The 21,208-nt window shown below is 45.1% G+C and overlaps 1 protein-coding gene across 1 annotated transcript in view; it reads left to right on the forward strand.

The window, feature by feature from the left end:
• Window positions 1-1,406: 1,406 nt before the first annotated feature.
• The window catches only part of PRPF6 (pre-mRNA processing factor 6), a 54,839-nt gene continuing 35,037 nt past the window's right edge, over window positions 1,407-21,208 (forward strand). The window contains exons 1-8 of the mRNA XM_087962330.1: window positions 1,407-1,665; window positions 4,388-4,556; window positions 6,072-6,190; window positions 6,388-6,466; window positions 8,523-8,699; window positions 12,459-12,614; window positions 18,174-18,268; window positions 20,406-20,562. Of these exons, the coding sequence (XP_087818456.1) occupies window positions 1,439-1,665; window positions 4,388-4,556; window positions 6,072-6,190; window positions 6,388-6,466; window positions 8,523-8,699; window positions 12,459-12,614; window positions 18,174-18,268; window positions 20,406-20,562 (1,179 nt within the window). The 5' untranslated portion in view covers window positions 1,407-1,438. The remainder of the gene's footprint in view (window positions 1,666-4,387; window positions 4,557-6,071; window positions 6,191-6,387; window positions 6,467-8,522; window positions 8,700-12,458; window positions 12,615-18,173; window positions 18,269-20,405; window positions 20,563-21,208) is intronic.

Here is a 21,208-nt window from a genome sequence, read left to right on the forward strand (position 1 = left end):
TGGGGGGGGGGGTTGGACTAGAAGACCTCCAAGGTCCCTTCCAACTCTGATTTTCTGTTATGTCTTTATTACTGTCATAGATCAGCATATCTACTAGATTAATCACTGGGTTCACTCACATTGCAGGGAAAACCAAAAAGTACAAGCTGTTATTATTCTGTTAACAGGCCATTCAGAACCATAATTAATAATTTAATGATGCTAAATTAGGCAGCAGAGGACAGCAATTTGCTTTTCCATTTCATGCCTATGTGGGTCGAATCAATTCTCTTGCTATGCTCAAATTTGGCAGTTTCTCCCATGATGGAGAACGACAACACTCAAACTATTTTCAGTGGGCACACACAAGAATGTTATCACAATCTCTTGAAAAGCCTCTGCAGACTGTCCCCGAGACACAATGCCTTCCATTAAACTTAGTGGAACAGACATGAATAGATTCAGGGCTATTTTTGAGAATCCAGTACATTTTGAGAATACTCCACCAACTCCAAAAAAGTTTGAAAAACACATTGAGTGACCTTGAGTTTACAAAGTGCAAATCCATCTGCGTACCTCGCAGGGTTGTGGCTGGATTTCAAGTCCCCCTCAGTCCCTCCCCCGCTTAAGACCAGCCCGCCCTTCCTTGCCTCCCTCTGCAGCAGCCCAGACTACCTTGCAGGGTTGTGGCTGGATTTCAAGTCCCCCTCAGTTCCAGACCAGCCCCCCTTCCTTGCCTCCCTCTGCAGCAGCCCAGACTACCTTGCAGGGTTGTGGCTGGTTTCAAGTCCCCCTCAGTTCCCCCGCCCGCTAAGACCAACCCCCACTTCCTTGCAGCAGCCCAGACTACCTTGCAGGGTTGTGGCTGGATTTCAAGTCCCCCTCAGTTCCCCCCGCCCCGCTGGTCTCCTCTGCAGCAGCCCAGACTACCTTGCAGGGTTGTGGCTGGATTCAAGTCCCCCTCAGTTTCCCCCGCCCGCTTAGACCAACCCCCACTTCCTTGTCTCCCTCTGCAGCAGCCAGACTACCTTGCAGGGTTGTGGCTGGATTTCAAGACCCCCTCAGTCCCCGCCCCCCGTCCCGCTTAAGACCAACCCCCACTTCCTTGCCTCCCTCTGCAGCAGCCCAGACTACCTTGCAGGGTTGTGGGTGGATTTCAAGTCCCCCTCAGTCCCCCGCCCCCCATCCGCTTAAGAACAGCCCCCCTTCCTCGCCCCACTGCAGCAGCCCAGACTACCTTGCAGGGTTGTGGCTGGATTTCGAACTCCCCACTACCGCCCAATCCCAACCCCGCCCCCGGGAGACTTAAGACCCGCCCCTCCTCCTCGCCCCGCCTCCCCCCGCAGCAGCCGAGCCTACCTCGCGGGGGCGTGTCTCCTGAGTGCGCCCAGCCTTCGCCCCGCCTCCAGGGCCTCGCCCCGCCCCCGCGGCCTGTTTGCCATCATCCTCCGCCGCCATCATGGCCGCCATGGCCGCTTCCTCGGCGGTGTCTCCCGCCTCGGGTTCCTCTTCTTCCTCCGGCGGCGGCGGCGGCCCGGCCGGTTCGAGCTCCTCGGGGGCTTCGGGCGGGGGCGGCGGCGGGGCCTCGGGGCTGACGGCGGCGCTGACCGGCACCATGAACCGCAAGAAGAAGCCCTTCCTGGGCATGCCGGCCCCACTGGGCTACGTGCCGGGGCTGGGCCGAGGGTGAGCAGCCGGATCGTGGGTGGAGGGCGTCCCTGAGCATGTATAGAGGGCTCTCTTTCCTTCAGTTTGCATCCCGGCGGACGTTTGCGTTCCCACGACCGGCCTGGTTTTCTTCGTTTTAGGGGCGTTTTTGCACTTCCTGAGCCGCTTTAAGATGGAGGGGGACTTCAACTCCCAGAATTCCCCAGCCTGATTCCCCAATGTGGGGCATTCTGGGAGTTGAAGTCCTCCCCCCTCCCATCTTGAATGTTGCCCAGCTGAGGAAGCACGTATTAGAATGGTGAGATTTGTCCACAAAGACACGTGTGTGGACTGAAGTGAGCTGTGTTGGGTGTTACCCGTGTTTCAGCCCCTGCTGGATTGGGCTGTGTAATAAGATCCAGGGAAGATCTCCTGGCTTGCATTTTGCACACCTTACTTGTTTGATCTCTGGTTTGCTTTTTGTTGTGGTGTTTTGCATGTGTGCCTGTTTTGAACGTGGTTAAGGCTTTGGGCTATAAAACAAGAGATATTTAGAATAGAATAGAATAGGAAGAGGAGTTGGAAGAGACCTTGGAGGTCTTCTAGTCTGACCCCCCTGCTCAGGCAGGAAACCTTATAGTTGCTGTCCAATCTCTTAAAAACTTCCAGTGTTGGAGAATTCAGATGGAGTTCAGGTTACATCTGGGCCATCTAGGTAACCTTGAATCAGTCCACCTCTCTCAGCCCAGCCCACCTCACAGGGTTGTTGTGATGGGGAAAATGCAGATAGTCAGTCCTCAACTCATAACAGTTTATTTAGTGATTGTTCAAAGTTACAAGGCACTGAAAAAAGTGACATAAGACAGTTTTTCACATGACAGTATCCCCATAATCATGTGATCAAAAGTTGGACGCTTGGCAACTGACTCATATTTATGACGGTTGCAGTGTCCTGGGGTCACGTGATCACCTTTTTTGATTTTCTGACAAGCAAAGTTAACGGGGAAGCCGGATTCATTTAACGAAGACGTTACTAAACTGCAGGGATTCACTCAATAATTGTGGCACCAAAGATTGTAAAATGGTGCAAAACTCCCTTAACAAATGTTTCACTTAGCGACAGAAATTTTGGGCTCAATTATGGTTGTAAGTTGATGACTACCTGTACTTTTTAAAAACAATAAAGGTGAAGTACAAATAAACAAACAAATGTTTAGCTCATTCATTGTGTTCTAAACACAACGCTTCTGGGCCACAATTGAAGATGCACCACTGTCTTTAATCCAAGAGTTTTCTGTGTTTAGTGGTAGGGCCACTAGTGGCCCCTGGGGTGAAGAACAGAAGGAGCTGACACCTGTTTTGAAAAAATAACCACCCAACAATTTGTGGTGTTAGCTTTTGCAGGAAGTTAGCTTTGGATTGCCATAAAAAGGCTTCCCTGTCTGCATGAAATGAAGCAGACAGAATGAATGTGTTTTCTTACAGCTTAGAAAGCGAGTACAGGTAGAGCTCAACTTACAACCACAATTGAGCCCAAAATTTATGTTGCTAAGTGAGAAATTTGTTAAGTGAGCTTTGCCCCATTTGTTAAGTGAATCACTGCGGTTGTTAAATTAGTAACGTGGTTAAGTGGATTTGGCTTTCCCATTGACTTTGCTTGACCAGGAGCGGTGTGGTGGCCTAGAGGCAGAGCTCTCGCCTCACAATCAGGAGGCTTTGAGTTCAATCCTAGGTAGAGGTAGGTAGGTCTTTCTCTGGGCACAGTGTGAATATATTTGCTGAATGTAACTCCGCATTGGTGACAGGGAGGGCATCTGGCCATTAAAACACTCTGCTTGGAAACGGATTATTATTTGACGTGGAATGTACTCTATGATTGGCTAAATAATAGGTATAGAATTGAATAGAGAAGACAACAAGATAAGGTAAAAGTTATAGAGGACAAAGATAGATGAAGCAATATAGACAAGTGTATAGATAGTTAAGATTTATGTAAAAGTATGTATACCATATACATAGTTAAGTACCCAGGATGAGATGGATCTTTGAGGATGTTTTGAACTTTCTTAAGGCAGCGGGAGCTCTAAAGCTCTTCCAAAGAGGGGAGAGGGCAACCATTGATCCTCTGGGCAATGACGTTCACCCTCTGGAGTGCTGTCCTATCTGCCCCTGTGCAATTGGCCAACCATACAGAGGTGCAGTATGTTAAAATGCTCTCTATGGTGCAGCGGTAGAAGGTCACCAGCAGTTTTTCATTCAGTTGTTGTTTTCTGAGAAGTCTCAGGTAGTATAATCTCTGCTGGGCCCTTTTGACCAGGGCTGCAATGCGTGCACCCCAGGTCAGGTCCTCTTTTAGGGTAACACCCAGAAACTTAAAACTGGCTACTTGCTCCAGTCCCCATTGATAAGCAAGGGCTGGATGTCTGTTCCTTCTATAGTCCACGATAAGCTCCTTGGTCTTATTGGTGTTGAGGACCAATTTCAGATGGGTGACTGTCTAGAGTCTCTTCTTAAAAACATCCAGTGGTGGAGTTCCTTTTTCCTGATTTCCCCCCATAATTTTCCACTTCAACTTCATAGAAAGAAAGTGTGCTCACACACTGTTGTTGTTGTTGTTGTTGTTTTGCTGATCAATTCTTAATTTTATAAATAGCCCAGAGGAGATGATCATTGCAAAACACACACACACACACACATCTAACCATGTCTGAATTTTCTCTGAATCTGTTGTGGTGTTTTTTTTTTTTTTCTCCCTGTGTAGAGCTACTGGCTTTACCACCCGTTCAGATATTGGTCCTGCCCGGGATGCTAATGACCCTGTGGACGACCGTCATGCTCCGCCAGGGAAGAGGACCGTTGGGGATCAGATGAAGAAAAACCAGACAGCCGATGACGATGACGAAGACCTGAATGACACAAATTATGACGAGGTGATGCCATTTTGTCACACTGGTCCATGCTGCCGATCAAGCTGTGTTATAGTTGCAATATTGTTCAGTCGCTAAATCGTGTCTGACTCTTCGTGACCCCCAGGGACCACAGCACGCCAGGCCCCCTTGTCCCCCACTGTCTCCCAGAGTTTTGCCCAAACTCATCTTCATTGCGTGGATGACACTATCTAACCGTCTCATCCACTGCCGTCCCCGTTCTTTTACCTTCCATCATCCCCAATCAGGATCTTCTCCAAGGAGGGATGGCCTTCAGCTTCGGTGGCTGTCCATCCAGAGAACAATCAGGGTTCCTTTCCTTTAGGATTGACCGGTTTATATTTGCAATATCATCATGTTTTATTGAGCTTCTACAATTCGCTTAAGGATGGATAGGTGTTTTTTCTTCTTCTTCAAGATTGTAACATTCCTTTTATGTGGAGTGCTATGGATTTGAACCTGTTCTTTTTTCTCCCTGCATGACTGCTTACATGACTTTCCTTGCCCCTCTTCCTTAAGTCTGTCTGTCTGTCTATCATCTGTTTGTGTCTGTTTATATCTCTCTAGTCTGTCTATCCATCTATCATCTACCTACCTACCTACCTACTTATATATCTTATGGCTAAACAGGCTATAAAACTGGATTTAATTTGACATTTTGATTTTGGTGGGTTACAATAAGGGGATAAAATTAGTTGACACAACCTTTTTGTCCTGTGCAGTTTAATGGTATGCTTGAAGCTTGTTCTTAAGGTTTACCTATCCTATCCTATCCTATCCTATCCTATCTATTCTATCATCTACCTATTTGTATCTATCTATCTATCTATCTATCTATCTATCTATCTATCTATCTATCTATCTATCTATCTATCTATCTATCTATCTATCTATCTATCTATCTATCTATCTATCTATCTATCTATCCCTGTCTGTCTGTCTGTCTGTCTATCTATCTATCTATCTATCTATCTATCTATCTATCTATCTATCTATCTATCTATCTATCTATCTATCTATCTCTGCCTGTCTGTCTGTCTATCTATCTATCTATCTATCTATCTATCTATCTATCTATCTATCTATATCTATCTATCTATCTATCTATCTATCTATCTATCTATCTATCTATCTATCTATCTATCTATCTATCTATCTATATCATGTGCCTCTATCTATCTATCTATCTATCTATCTATCTATCTATCTATCTATCTATCTATCATCTCTCTCTCCCTCATTTACGTACTGTATGTATCTGTCTGTCTCGATCATCTACCTATTTCTATCTATTTCTATATGTCTTATCTACCTCTCTCTGTCTCTCTCATCTCATCTATCTATCTATCTATCTATCTATCTATCTATCTATCTATCTATCTATCTATCTCTACTTCTATCTATCAATCATCTTAAGATTAAACAGGTTATAAAACTGGATTGATTTTGGCGTTTTGATTTTGGAGGGTTATATTAAGGGGATAACATGAACTGACATGACCTTCTTGTCCTGTGCAGTTCAATGGATACGCTGGAAGCTTGTTCTCCAGTGGACCTTATGAAAAAGATGATGAAGAAGCAGATGCAATTTATGCTGCTTTGGATAAAAGGATGGATGAAAGAAGAAAAGAGAGAAGGTAAGCATTTTTTTTTTAAGCATGAGAAACACTGCCGTTGTGCTTTGATTTGAAACCTGCATGTTCAAACGTCAGCTGCGAATTTTTAACTTTTGGCGCACGATTTAGTTTTGGGTGTCTCAAATACTTAAATACTTAAAATATAACCTGAAGATAAAATAAAAGATAAAGTATTGGCTGTACCTTTTATTTTCTAGAGAACAGCGTGAGAAAGAAGAGATTGAAAAGTACCGAATGGAACGACCAAAAATTCAGCAGCAGTTCTCGGATCTGAAAGTAAGGAGTCAGCAATATGCATTTGATTTGAGAAAAAAATTATACATATACATATATAAAAATGGCAACGTTAATGCAGAAAATACGTTACGATATTACTATCTCTTCTCAATGTGTTCTTAAGGTCATAAAATCTGCTTAGAGGGACATAATTAATACTCGTCCTCACGGATTCAGTTGTCATCTACAATATCTATATCATACCTTATATCTCTATATCTTCTATCTACCTTATCTTTCTCTCTCTCTCTCTCTGTATACACACACACACACACACACACACACAAACTCTTTCATTTATTTAATCATCTCATACTTCTCTCTCTCATCTATCTTCTCATCTACTTATCATTTCTAGATAATTTATTAACTATAAATTCTATCTATCTATCCTATCTATCCTTTCTTCCTTCCTTCCTTCCTTCCTTCCTTCCTTCCTTCCTTCCTTCCTTCCTTCCTTCCTTCCTTCCTTCTTTCTTTCTTTCTTTCTTTCTTTCTTTCTTTCTTTCTTTCTTTCTTTCTTTCTTTCTTTCTTTCTTTCTTTCTTTCTTTGGTATGTACAACTGAATCAGTGAGGTGATTCTGGGAGCTGAAGTCCCACAGGATTGATTGAAAGATGGGTGAGTATAGAAATGTGTTAAATAAATAAATAAATAAGCCGTTGGGTTGAAGTAAAACTAAAACCACATCTATGCAGATAGTCTTGGACTTAAAATCATGATTCAGCCCAAAATTTCTGAGTGCTAAGTAAGACAGTTAGGTGAGCTTTGCCCCATTTTATGATTTTCCTTGCCACTGTCGTTAAGTGAATCACTGCAGTTAAGTTAGAAACACAGATGTTAAGTGGATCTGGCTTCCCCATGGACTTTGCTTGTCAGAAGGCTGGAAAAGGTGACCCCCCCCCCATGACACTGCAACCGTCATAAATGTGAGTCAGTTTCCAAGCATCTGGATTTTGACCGCATGAGAATGCTGCAACGGTCGCGTGAAAAACGGTCATAATCCGCATTTTCAGTGCCATTGTAACTGAACGGTCACTAAACAAATGGTTGCCAGTCATTTGGAAGATTGGGAAAAATTATGGGAAATAAACTACGTATAAACTAACTCTATCAGCAGCATACAAAGAGAATTTATACAAAATGTTTTACCGTTGCCATTTACCCCCAGCAAGATTGGCTAAGATGTTCCCTAATAGATCAACAAATTGTTGGATATGTAATTATAAACAGGGAACCTATTTCTATATATGGTGGACATGCCCTCAAGCTAAAAAGTATTGGTTTAAAATTGGGAAATGGCTGGAGGAAATTACAAAACAGAAAATTGAATTGAGACCAGAGACATTCCTATTGGGTATATTAAGAGGTAAAATAAGTAAGAAACTCCAATATATTATATTACGTATAACTGCAGCAAGAATAGCCTTTGTCCAGAATTGGAAAAGTGACAGCATTCCCTTCGATATTATGATAATAACAAAAGGTTTTAGAGTGTGCAGAAATGGATAGGCTTTCAATGGAAATGAAAGAGAGAAGAGATAAGAGTACTATGAAAATTGGAATTTGTGGTATAATTGGCTGTAAGGTAGACCACAAAACAGAGAGATGAAATGAAAGGTTATGGTGTGATGAAATAATTTGGTATGAATAGACATCTGTCTATATATAGATAAATAACTACATAAATACATAAAAATAACATAAATCAAATGTAAAATAATTGTAATAATATTTAGTAATATTCTATATACTTAAGAATATGTCAAAATGAGTGAACACGACTACAAATACACTGCAATGAATGGAAATATGTTTTTCAATTGTAGAATTTGTTTAATAAAGTTTTTTTATATTTTTTTAAAAAGAGAGAGAACAAATGGTTGCCAGTCAAGGAATACCTGTATAAAGATCCAGAAAGTCCAAATTTGTTTGTCAGGGAGGGGGAAAAGGCCATAATTTGCAAGCTAAAAGTAAAGATGGGGAAAGGGAAGGAGGGGACAGTTCAAATGCCACGTAGAGATTTCATTTACAGATTGTGATTGTTGTTTGGATAGAGAAAACTGGCTGAAGTTACCGAAGAAGAATGGCTAAGTATCCCTGAAGTTGGCGATGCCAGGAACAAGCGCCAGAGGAATCCACGTTACGAAAAACTGACGCCTGTTCCGGACAGTTTCTTTGCGAAGCACTTGCAATCGGGAGAGAATCACACATCGGTGGATCCTCGGCAGACGGTGAGAATCTCCGTCTGAGATTTCCCAGTTTCAATGGGTTTTCTGAAAGAACGTGTTCTGACCTAGGCTTCCCCCAACAGCACGAAGCAGAGTCCTCATCCCGATAAACCCCTTTCGTTTGATTTACAATGAATTTCCTCTCCAACAAATTCCTGCCTAACAGCCTTTCATGATAGTTCCCAATTAGAGACCTTTATCAGGCTTGGAGAGTTGCCAGACCGATAACCTTTCAGACATCGCAATACTTGGCAAACATGCCAGAGTGAACTAATTGTCTCCTTACAAAGCTGCACTGCCCTTTCACTCCTCTTTTATACTCTAGGGGAGGGGCCATATACCACTCACCTGTGACTTTACTCCCAAATCGGCCCTTGTTCCTCAGCTGTTCCCTTTATCTGGCAACTCTGCACATGGCGCTCGCTGGGAACAGGCTCCAGCTGTTCTTCTGCCTCACTGATCTCCGACTCCAAAGGCAGCTGATACATGCCAGGCAGCCCTGGCCCCATCTCTGCCTCCCAACACAGAGCACTTGTCAGAGCCTTTCCTTGACTCCAGGACCGGCCCATGTTCCCCCCGCCAAACTCCTCACTGTCCGAATCTAATGTCAGCTCCTTCGGCTTTTGTTGGGCCACAACAGAATGGCTTGGGAAGGGATTTCCAATCAATACCTGTTCTATGGACAAAACAAGAGGGAAGCTGGTCTTGGGTCAGAAGTTCAGGAAATTTTCAAGCAGAAAATTATTAATTTAAATTTTAAAAGATTTGTTAAAATGTTAAGACCCTGTAATCCCCTTTATCATTGTAGAGTTGGGGCGACTGAATGGAGCTGAGGCATTTACTGGCCGGCTTCCTTTCCTGATGCCTACGCGGGGTTTGCAGCAGATATTTTCTCTTTGCACCCTGATGGAGAAACGTCTGTCGCTGCCTGGGATTGAACTCTCAGCCTCCCGAGTGTGAGGAGAGCATTTTCACCTCTAGGCCACTGTGCCCCTGTAATTTTAAAAAGATTAAAACTTGAATCAAAACATAGATTTATATACACTGCTCAAAAAAAATAAAGGAAACACAAAAATAAGACATCTTAGATCTGAATGAATGAAATATTCTTATTAAATACTTTGTTCATTACATAGTTGAATGTGCTGACAAGAAACTCACACAAAAATTATCAATGGAAATCAACTTTAGCAACCCATGGAGGTCTGGATTTGGAGTTACACTCAAAATTAAAGTGGAAAAAACCACTACAGGCTGATCCAACTTTGATGTAATGTCCTTAAAACAAGTCAAAATGAGGCTTAGTAGTGTGTGTGGCCTCCACGTGCCTGTATGACCTCCCTACAACACCTGGGCATGCTCCTGATGAGGTGGCAGATGGTCTCCTGAGGGATCTCCTCCCATACCTGGACTAAAGCATTACCCAACTCCTGGACAGTCTGTGGTGCAATGTGGCATTGGTGGATGGAGTGACACATGATGTCCCAGATGTGCTCAATTGGATTCAGGTCTGGGGAATGGGTGGGCCAGTCCATAGCATCAATGCCTTCGTCTTGCAGGAACTGCTGACATACTCCAGCCACATGAGGTCTAGCATTGTCGTACATTAGGAGGAACCCAGGGCCAACCACACCAGCATATGGTCTCACAAGGGGTCTGAGGATCTCATCTCGGTACCTAATGGCAGTCAGGCTACCTCTGGCGAGCACATGGAGGGCTGTGCGGCCCCCTAAAGAAATACCACCCCACACCATTACTGACCCACTGCCAAACCGGTCATGCTGGAGGAAGTTGCAGGCAGCAGAACGTTCTCCACGGCGTCTCCAGACCCTGTCACGTCTGTCACAAGTGCTCAGTGTGAACCTGCTTTCATCTGTGAAGAGCACAGGGCGCCAGTGGCGAATTTGCCAATCTTGGTGTTCTCTGGCAAATGCCAAAAGTCCTGCACAATGTTGGGCTGTAAGCACAACCCCCACCTGTGGACGTCAGGCCCTCATACCACCCTCATGGAGTTTGTTTCTGACCGTTTGAGCAGCCACATGCATATTTGTGGCCCGCTGGAGGTCATTTTACAGGGCTCTGGCAGTGCTCCTCCTGTTCCTCCTTGCACAAAGGCGGAGGTAGCGGTCCTGATGCTGGATTGTTGCTCTCCTACGGCCTCCTCCACGTCTCCTGATGTACTGGCCTGTCTCCTGGTAGCGCCTCCATGCTCTGGACACTACGCTGACAGACACAGCAAACCTTCTTGCCACAGCTCGCATTGATGTGCCATCCTGGATGAGCTGCACTACCTGAGCCACTTGTGTGGGTTGTAGACTCCGTCTCATGCTACCACTAGAGTGAAAGCACCGCCAGCCTTCAAAAGTGACCAAACCATCAGCCAGAAAGCATAGGAACTGAGAAGTGGTCTGTGGTCACCACCTGCAGAACCACTCCTTTTTTGGGGATGTCTTGCTAACTGCCTATGCTTTCCACCTGTTGTCTCTTCCATTTGCACAACAGCATGTGAAATGGATTGTCAGTCAGTGTTGCTACCTAAGTGGACAGTTTGATTTCACAGAAGTGTGATTGACTTGGAGTTACATTGTGTTGTTTAAGTGTTCCCTTTATTTCTTTGAGCAGTGTAGTTCTAGCCCAATGCGGGGCCCACATTGATGGCAGGGATAATTCTGACCAGCAAGTCATTATGTCTGCATGTCGGTCCCAGGGGGCATTGTAAAAGATGGATAGTTGTTTAAATAGTGCTACATTTGCAGTAAATATCCTTGTGGGGAGAGATTCCCATTTTAACATGCGGCCTTTAATTCTAGCCAGACCATTTAAACATCTCCAAACTGTCCACTCTTACTTTGAATCTCCAGACCTGGAGGGAACCAGAAATAGTAGAGAGATTGGCTGAATTTTCGACACAGGGTTAAGAGAGGTCAACCCCATTCCTGCAGATCTTCACTGCAGCGAAAAAAACCGGGGCCACTTTGGTTATGCTTTTCCCCTGGCACAAATAAATGTCTGTTTGTAACCTCCCTGCGCTCCTGCACGGGGGTCTTTGCAATATTTAAACCTTTTTCTTGGTTGCATAAACAGAGTCAAAAGAATCAAAACCGTGTGAAGTATTAATACCGCTTTATAAAGCCTTAGGCAGACCACGCTGGGAATCTTGCATCCAGTTCTGGTCACCACAATACAAGAAAAGACTCTGGCAAAAGTGCAGAGAAGAGCAATTAAGATGATTAAGGGCCTGGAGGCTAAAACACATGAATAACAGTTTTTGGAATTGGGTATTGGGCAGGAATTGAGCATGTCTAGTTTAATGAAAAGGACCGGTGGGGCACGATAGCAATATTCCAGTATTGAAGGGGCTGCTATAGAGAGGAGGGGGGTCAAGCTATTCTCGAAAGCACCCGAAGGCGGGACAAGAAACAATGGATGGAAACTAATCAAGGAGAGAAGCAACCTGGAATTCAGGAGAAACTTGCAAACAGGGAGGACAACTAACCAGTGGAAATGACTTGACTTCAGAGGTTGTGGGTGCTCCATCGCTGGAGGTTTTTAAGATGTGTCTGGACAGTCGCTTGTCTGAGATGGTATAGGTTCTCCTGCTTTGGTAGCGGGTTGGTCTAGAAGACCTCTGAGGTCCCTTCCAGCTCTGTGCTGATTGATTGATTGATTCCACACAGCAACGGCCTTCTTTTTATTGATAGAATTTGACGTTCCGTAACACTCTCTCTTCCTCTCTCCCACGCCCTCCTCTTCCTCTTGCAGCAATTCGGTGGTCTGAATACCCCTTACCCAGGGGGCTTAAACACCCCTTATCCAGGGGGAATGACCCCGGGACTGATGACCCCTGGCACAGGGGAGCTGGACATGAGGAAGATCGGACAAGCTAGAAACACCTTGATGGATATGCGTCTCAGCCAGGTAAGCTGACACCTGGGGGAGGGGGGATGGTGTGAGAAATACAAGTAGTCCTCGACGTACGACCATTCACTGAGTGATCTTTCAGAGTTAGGATGAACCTTGAAAAGGCTGCTTGCAACCTGAATTTGAAATTCCCTCAGCCACCACCCCGCTTCTCCCCAAGGTCACGTGACATTATTTGGGGGCGCTTGTCAACCAGCCCACATTTAGGATAGGATAGGATTAGGATAGAATAGAATAGAATAGAATAGAATAGAATAGAATAGAATAGAATAGAATAGAATAGAATAGAATAGAATATAGAATGGAATATGGAATAGAATAGAATAGAATGAATAAAATAAGGAATAGAATAGAATAGAATAGAATAGAATAGAATAGAATAGAGGTATAGGAGTGGGGTGGAATGGAATAGAATAGAATAGAATAGAATAGAATAGAATAGAATAGAATAGAATAGAATAGAATAGAGGTATAGGAATGGAGTGGGGTGGACTAGAAGAGAAGAAGAGAAGAGAAGAGAGAAGAGAAGAGAAGAGAAGAGGTATATGAATAGGAATGGGGTGGGGTGGAATGGAATAGAATAGAATAGAATAGAATAGAATTCTTCATTGGCCAAGTGTGATTGGACACACAAGGAATTTGTCTTGGTGCAATACTCTCAGTGTACATAAAAGAAAAGATACATTCGTCAAGAGTCAAGAATCATCAGGTACAACACTTAATGATAGTCATAGGGTACAATAAGAATAGAATAGAGTAGAGTAGAGTAGAATAGAATAGAATAGAATAGAATAGAATAGAATAGAATAGAATAGAATTCTTTATTGGCCAAGTGTGATTGGACACACAAGGAATTTGTCTTAGTGCAAATGCTCCCAGTGTGCATAAAAGAAAAGATACCAGAGAGCCGCAGTAACCAAGTGCGCCGAATAACTAAAAATCTCCACAGACCGTTCTCATCCTGGACATTCATATTTCGAACTCAGGGAGGCGTTATAGGTGTCTTAAAATGCAGACTAATAGATTGAGAAACAATTTCTTTTCCAAGGCAGTAATTGCCTTGAATGAAACAGTGCATTTGTGATTTAGTCCTGTTATTATAATTATTTTAATTTTTAAATACTCTGTAGTGTGATTGTGATGGGGTGTTTGGGGCACTGTGCTGGAGTAGCTTTTAAATTTCATTGTATTCATGGAATGCAATGACAGTAAAGGTATTCTATTGTATTCTATTCTAAAAGAAAAGGTACATTCGTGAAGAGTCAAGAATCATCAGGTGCAACACTTAATGATAGTCATAGGGTACAATAAGGAATCAAATCATACTAGGAAACAGTCAATATAAATCGCAAGGATGCAAGAGACAAAGTTACAGCCATACAGTCACAAGTGGGAGGGGATGGGTGATAAGGAGTGATGAGAAGATTAATAGTAATAGTAGTGCAGACTTTGTAAATAGTTGGAATTATGTTGAGGGAATTATTTGTTTAACAGAGTGATGACATTTGGGGAAAAAACTGCTCTTGTGTCTAGTTGTTCTGTGCAGTGCTCTATAGTGTCGTTTTGAGGGAAGGAGCTGAAACAGTTTAGGTCTGGGATGTGAGGGGTCTGGAGATATTTTCACAGCCCTCTTTTTGGCTCGTGCAGTATTCAGGTCTTCGATGGAAGGCAGGATGGTAGTAATTGTTTTTTCTGCAGTCCTAATTACTCTCTGGAGTCTGTGTTTGTCTTGACGTTTGCGACATCCTATGGGCACATAACCATAATTTCCAGCATTTTCTTCAGAAACATGATTTTTACGCTTTGGTTTTCTGCAAAAAAAATGTCCATAGAAAACTGGGTCCTTTTTTACGACCGAGGTGTTTACTTTATGACCAGCGTGAAAACCAGGTGTGTTCCCAGTAATCATCACCTCAATGACTGTCACGACTGGCAGCCATTATTTGAAAGCTCAATTACAGTCGTAAGTGAAGGACTTCCTGGAGCAATGTTGCTTATCAGACCGAGTACACCAGAGGTGCCAAACTCAATTTCATTGAGGGCCGCATCAAGGTTGTGTTTGGCCTCGGGGAGGGAGGTGTGTGTGTGGGGGCCTGGCCAACTTGACATCACTCATGTCAGGGCGCCTGTGCTGGCCTGAGTACTCTGCCAGAGAAAATGGTATCCCAACCTCTGTTTTCGGCTGGGATGGCCTCCTGCAACCCTCTGCCAGTGAAAATGGAGCCAGGGAGGGCTGAAAACGGAGATTGTGACCCCGTTTCCGCTGGCAGAGACACCACAGGCCAGTCTTTCGCTGTTTCCAGGGCAGCCTCTCAAGCCAGATCTAAGCACCCTGCAGGCCGGATTTGGCCCGCAGGCCTTGAGTTTGACACCCCTGGAATAGACCATCAGGATGCTACATTACAGCTTCTAAATGTGGCAGTGCCAAAAAATATTTTTTTTTCTACTGGGGTATTTGGGATAAATTTCCCTAATTTTAAGGGTCTTCTGTTTTCCTTATATCAGGAGTTTCAATGAAGCAAGTTTTCCCCCAAATGCCATCACTCTGCCAAACAGCTAATTCCCACAACACTGTCAAATTAACTATTAAGACTATATTACTATTCTTCTTCTCATCCTTAACTAGTACCTATCTCTTCCCACTTATGGCTATATCCATTTTGCTTATATCTTTACAACTTATATTGTTTTCATTGTCTCCTAGTATGATTTGATTGCTTATTAGTATCCTGTGAGTATCACTGTGTTGTATCTTACGATTCTTGAAGAATATGTTTTATTTTTTTTCTTTATGTACACTGAGAGCATATGCACCAAAGACAAATTCCTTGTGTGTCAACCACATTGGCCAATACAGTCAGTCACATTGCCCAGTTCTATTCTATCCTATTTAAGACTTGTGGACTTCAGTTCTCAGAAAGGAATTCCGGGGGTTGAAGTCCACAAACCTTAAAGTTGCCAAGCTTGGACACGCCTGCTTTATATGATTGCTTGTGAGTCTCCCTGTCGTGCCCCTGTTGGAATCTTGACTCCAAGGGAGAGGAGGAACAGCTGACAGGGAGTAGAAGTGTGGCTCCGGAGGTTGTGGAGGAGGCTGGGCAGTCAGAGGAAGACCCAGGCCCATCCCCTCTCCATCCTAGGGCATGCAGGGAGGAGAGGATAAGGGAGAGACATGAATGGCGTGGTCTACGGGGGAGGAAAGGGCCTTGATCCCCTTCATGGGCTGCAGCAGTGAGAACTGGTTAAAAGGACGGACATGCGTATGGGCCAGTGCTGGAAACAAAGCATGGAAATATCTCTAGTCTGTCCTTCCTCTCTGAGTTTGGCATCCTTCCCAGTGTGTGTTCTGATATCTGTGGACGTCTTCAAACCCTTTATCTTGCCTGGTTCCCTTAATTGCTTCAGTGTGGTTTGTGGTGTTTTTACTCTTTATAGTTTATAGGCATTTTTAGTTTAAACGGCATTTCCTCCTTTTCGTAACTGCTTGTGGGGGAGTTTTTTGTCTCCAGTCAAGGATATTTGGAGCTTTGAAGCAAAGTGAAGGAATAAAAGGGGCTTCACCTGTTTTTGTGACTGTGTTTATTTTGTATCCCACCCTGGGTCATCACACTCCCAGAGTTGTGGAGAGTCAGGCAGCATGCATGTTAAATAAATTAATATATTTTATTTTATTTATTTATTTATTTATTTGATTTGCCAATTGTTTACAAGATAATAAGTATAAGTGTATACATGGTTGTGAATACATGAAATGGGTACATATAAGAAAAATAAAAGAAGAATAAGAGAAACAATAGGACAGGGACGGTAGGCACGTTGGTGCGCTTATGCATGCCCCTACAGACCTCTTAGGAAAGGGGTGAGGTCAATAGTAGACAGTCTAAGGTTAAAGTTTTTGGGGTTTGGGGAAGAAACTACAGAGTCGGGTAGAGTATTCCAGACATTGACCACTCTATTGCTGAAGTCGTATTTCCTGCAATCAAGTTTGGTGCGGTTTACTTTGAGTTTGTATCTATTGTGTGCTCTTGTGTTGTTATGGTTGAAGCTGAAGTATTCATTGACAGGTAGGACATTGCAATGTATGATTTTATATACCATGCTTAAATCAGACCGAAGACGCGTAATTCGAGGTTTTCTAGTTTTAGAATTTCGAGTCTGGTGGCATAAGGTATTCTACAACGTAGAGGAGTGGAGAACTCTTCTTGTGAAATATTTCTGGACTTTCTCAATTGTGCTAATATCAGATACGTAATGAGGGTTCCAGACTGATGAACTGTATTCGAGTATTGGTCTAGCAAATGTTTTGTATGCTCTGGTTAGTAGTGTGATATTACCAGAGAAAAGCAACGTAGGATTAGGTTAACAACTCTTAATGCCTTTTTGGCTATGTAGTTGCAGTGGGCTCTAGCACTTTGATCATTAGAGATGAGTATTCCAAGGTCCTTTACAGAGCTTGGGTCATCAACAAGATCTTGACTATATGGGGATGATCTTTTCAAAAGATAATGATATTTGGAAAGGGTTACAGGTAGTCCTCAACTTACGACCACAATTGAGCCCAAAATTTATGTTCGTTAAAGTGAAAAATTTGTTAAGTGAGTTTTGCCCCGTTTTGACGACTTGCCGCAGCTGCTAAGTCAATCACTGCCATTGTTAAATTGGTAACACAGTTGTTAAGTGAAACTGGTTTCTCCACTGACTTGTCAAAAGGTTGCAAAGGGGGATTACATGACTCCTGAACCCTACAACTGTCATAAATACAAGTCGGTTGTCAAGCATCCATATGTAAATCGCGTGGCCATGGGGATGCTGCAACGGTCGTAAGTGTGAAAAATGGGTCCTCAGTCCCTATTTTTAGTGCTGTTGTAACTTTGGAGGGTGACTGAGCGAACTGTTGTAGGTTGAGGATTACCTGTCCTTAGCGATGGGTGTAACGTCACTTACCTTTTCAGTGCTTTGTGGGAAAATGTTTGTAGTCATTAGCTGTTGTGTTAGCCGGCAGTAGGCGCTGATGGCTGAGGAGAGCGAGGACTCATGAGGGGCCAGGACCATTAGGGTGGACTGCTGCCTTTAGAGATTGTGGGGGCTGGCAGCAGCCATGAGGAGGTTTCCGAGGAGCCTGTGCCAAGTGCGCATGTGCGCAGGATTGCTCATAGGAAAGAGCAGCTGCAGCAGCACGGGCAACTCGGGAGTAAGGCTGCAAGTAATGGTCTCTCCTTCAAGAAGATAAAAGCCAGCAGCTGTGAAACGAACGTACTTTGCAGAAGGCAAAGACATTTTGAAACTCCAGCCTCGTGGACATTCCAGTATGCTGAGTTTGTATTTGAAGATTCTTGTATTGCACATTATTTCTTGTCCGTTATCTTTTGGCAAGTCTCGCACAGTTTGGCAAGGCTTGTGCTTATCACAGCTAATTATTTTGCAGAAGCATTACAAAGTTTCTGTTCCCTTTGGATTTGTGTTTGATTTGTAGGAAACGTGTGTGGGTCAGAACATTAGCCTTTTACATTGCTTTGCTCGTTCCCTCGTTTTAACAAGGCTTCGCTTAATCCTCAGGTATCCGACTCGGTGAGCGGCCAGACAGTGGTGGATCCCAAAGGATACCTCACGGATTTAAACTCCATGATTCCCACACACGGTGGAGACATCAAGTAAGACCACGGGTGTTGTACTTGTATCATAATTGTGGAAAGGAGACAAAACTTCTGGGTTGAAAACGGCTGCGTGAATGTGTAGACGTCTCCTCCCTCCTCCCAGAGAAGCTGCATGCAACCTATCCTAAGGCTACCTTTGCCAGTGTTTCTCTGTCCCTGCACGTAGCAGGTCCGATTGTAGTGGAAGTTCAGTGTGGTAATATTGTCCTAAATGGGGGTGGAGTGAGGCTGTACAACACTTTGGGTCTGAAGTCAGAAAGGTGATTTGGAGTGAAAGTGGAGTCTGTGAAAGTGTCCGAGCTGGATTGTTTTCTTGCCGGTGTTTTATTACCCAACTAGGTAATATCACTAGCATTGATGATGTTACCTAGTTGGGTAATGAAATCTCTGCAGGAAAAGCTCAAAGAGCACCAAGGACCCCACTCCACTCCATTCCACTCCACAAACCCCACTCCCTTCTAGCACTGATGTTGTTACCTAGTTGGGCAGTGAAATGTCTGCAAGAAAACAACCAAGCCCAGAGAGAACCAAGGTCCCCACAGTTCTCTCCTCCTCCTCCTCCTCCTCCTCCTCCTCCTCCTCCTCCTCCTCCTCCTCCTCCTCCTCCTCCTCCCCTCCTCCTCCTCCTCCTCCTCCTCCTCCTCCTCCTCCTCCTCCTCCTCTTCTCCCTTCATTCTGTAAACCTCACTCCCTTCTAGCACTGATGTTGTTACCTAGTTGGGCAGTGAAATGTCTACAAGAAAACAACCAAGCTCAGAGAGCACCAAAGACCCCACAGTTCTCCTCCTCCTCCTCCTCCTCCTCCTCCTCCTCCTCCTCCTCCTCCTCCTCCTCCTCCTCCTCCTCCTCCTCCTCCTCCTCCTCCTCCTCCTCCCTCCTCCTCCTCTCCCCTTCATTCTGTAAACCTCACTCCCTTCTAGCACTGATGTTGTTACCTAGTTGGGCAGTGAAATGTCTACAAGAAAACAACCAAGCTCAGAGAGCACCAAGGACCCCACAGTTCTCCTCCTCCTCCTCCTCCTCCTCCTCCTCCTCCTCCTCCTCCTCCTCCTCCTCCTCCTCCTCCTCCTCCTCCTCCTCCTCCTCCTCCTCCTCCTCCTCCTCCTCCTCCTCCTCCTCCTCCCCCCCTTCATTCTGTAAACCCCACTCCTTTCTAGCACTGATGTTGTTACCTAGTTGGGCAGTGAAATGGCTGCAAGAAAACAATCCCCAGAGGCACCAAGGACCCAAATTTTCCTCCTCCCCTCCCCTTCTCCCCTCCCCAAACCCCACTCCTTTCGTGCACTGATGATGTTACCTAGTTGGGCAGTGAAATGGCTGCAAGAAAACAACCAAGCCCAGAGGGCACCAAGGTCCCCACAGTCCTCCTCCTCCTCCTCCTCCTCCTCCTCCTCCTCCTCCTCCTCCTCCTCCTCCTCCTCCTCCTCCTCCTCCTCCTCCTCCTCCTCCTCCCCCTTCATTCTGTAAACCCCACTCCTTTCTTGCACTGATGATGTTACCTAGTTGGGCAGTGAAACGTCTACAAGGAACGACCAAGCTCAGAAGCACCAAGGTCCCCACAGTCCTCCTCCTCCCCTCCTCCTCCTCCTCCTCTCCCTCCTCCTCCTCCTCCTCTCCTCCTCCTCCTCCTCCTCCTCCTCCTCCTCTTCTTCTCCCTTCATTCTGTAAACCCCACTCCTTTCTTGCACTGATGATGTTACCTAGTTGGGCAGTGAAACGTCTACAAGGAAACGACCAAGCCCAGAGGGCACCAAGGACCCCACAGTCCCCTCCTCCTCCTCCTCCTCCCCTCCTCCTCCTCCTCCTCCTCCTCCTCCTCCTCCTCCTCCTCCTCCTCCCCCCTCCTCCTCCTCCTCCTCCTCCTCCTCCATTCTGTAAACCCCACTCCTTTCTTGCACTGATGATGTTACCTAGTTGGGCAGTGAAACGTCTACAAGGAAACGACCAAGCTCAGAGAGCACCAGGGAGCACCCCACTTTTCCAACCTGACCCCTCTCCTTTCGACCTTGTGTGTGTGAACATAAGTTCTCGGGGAATTCTCCTTCTCTGCGTTCCTGCAACCCATTTGGATACAAGCAGGGCTGGCCCTGCAGGGGAGGAAGCTTTTGCCCTCTTACCTTCCCTCTCTCCCCAGCGACATCAAGAAAGCGCGCCTGCTTCTGAAGTCCGTGCGGGAGACGAACCCTCACCACCCGCCGGCCTGGATCGCTTCGGCCCGCTTGGAAGAGGTGACCGGGAAGCTGCAGGTCGCTCGAAACCTCATCATGAAAGGAACGGAAATGTGTCCCAAGGTCAGAGCTGCTTTGCAGAAGTTTTAATTTTTTTCTGGATCCTTAAGACACAGATAGCCCCCCACTGAAGGACCATTCGTTTAGTGACCGTTTTTCACACTTAACAACCGTTGCGGTGTCCCCATAGTCACGTGATCAAAATTCAGGTGCTTGGCAACCGGCTCATATCTATGACGGTTGCAGGGTCCCTGAGAGGGGTGTGTGACGTGATCCCCTCCTGCGACCTGGCAAGCAAAGTCCACGGGGAAGCCAGATTCACTTAACAACCCGGTTACAAACTTTAGCAACTGAATAACTGAGTAATAGGATAACAGAGTTGGAAGGGACCTTGGAGGTCTTCCAGTCCAACCCCCTGCTCTGCAGCGATTCAGTTCAGAACTGTGGCAAGAAAGGTCGAATGCGACGCACTCGTAAGTGACCTTGGGTCTGGGTCGACTCCTCCTGATAATTGGCATTTCTCATGTTCCTCCCATGCCCTCCCTTTAAAGCAGGGGTCGCCAACCTTTTGGACCTCGGGGACCACCAAACCCATCATTTTAAATCCCGCGGACCAGAGACACTGGGAAAATCCCCCAAAAAGTCTGCAGGAAAATTCCCCACCCCGTTTTCCTACCGGTCGATCGTTCTTGATTTGGGATCGCAGGAT

The sequence above is a fragment of the Notechis scutatus genome, chromosome 3 (assembly GCF_049901735.1).
Source record: "Notechis scutatus isolate UNSWTSFEM ecotype Mainland chromosome 3, rNotScu1.2, whole genome shotgun sequence".
Lineage (NCBI taxonomy): Eukaryota > Metazoa > Chordata > Lepidosauria > Squamata > Elapidae > Notechis > Notechis scutatus.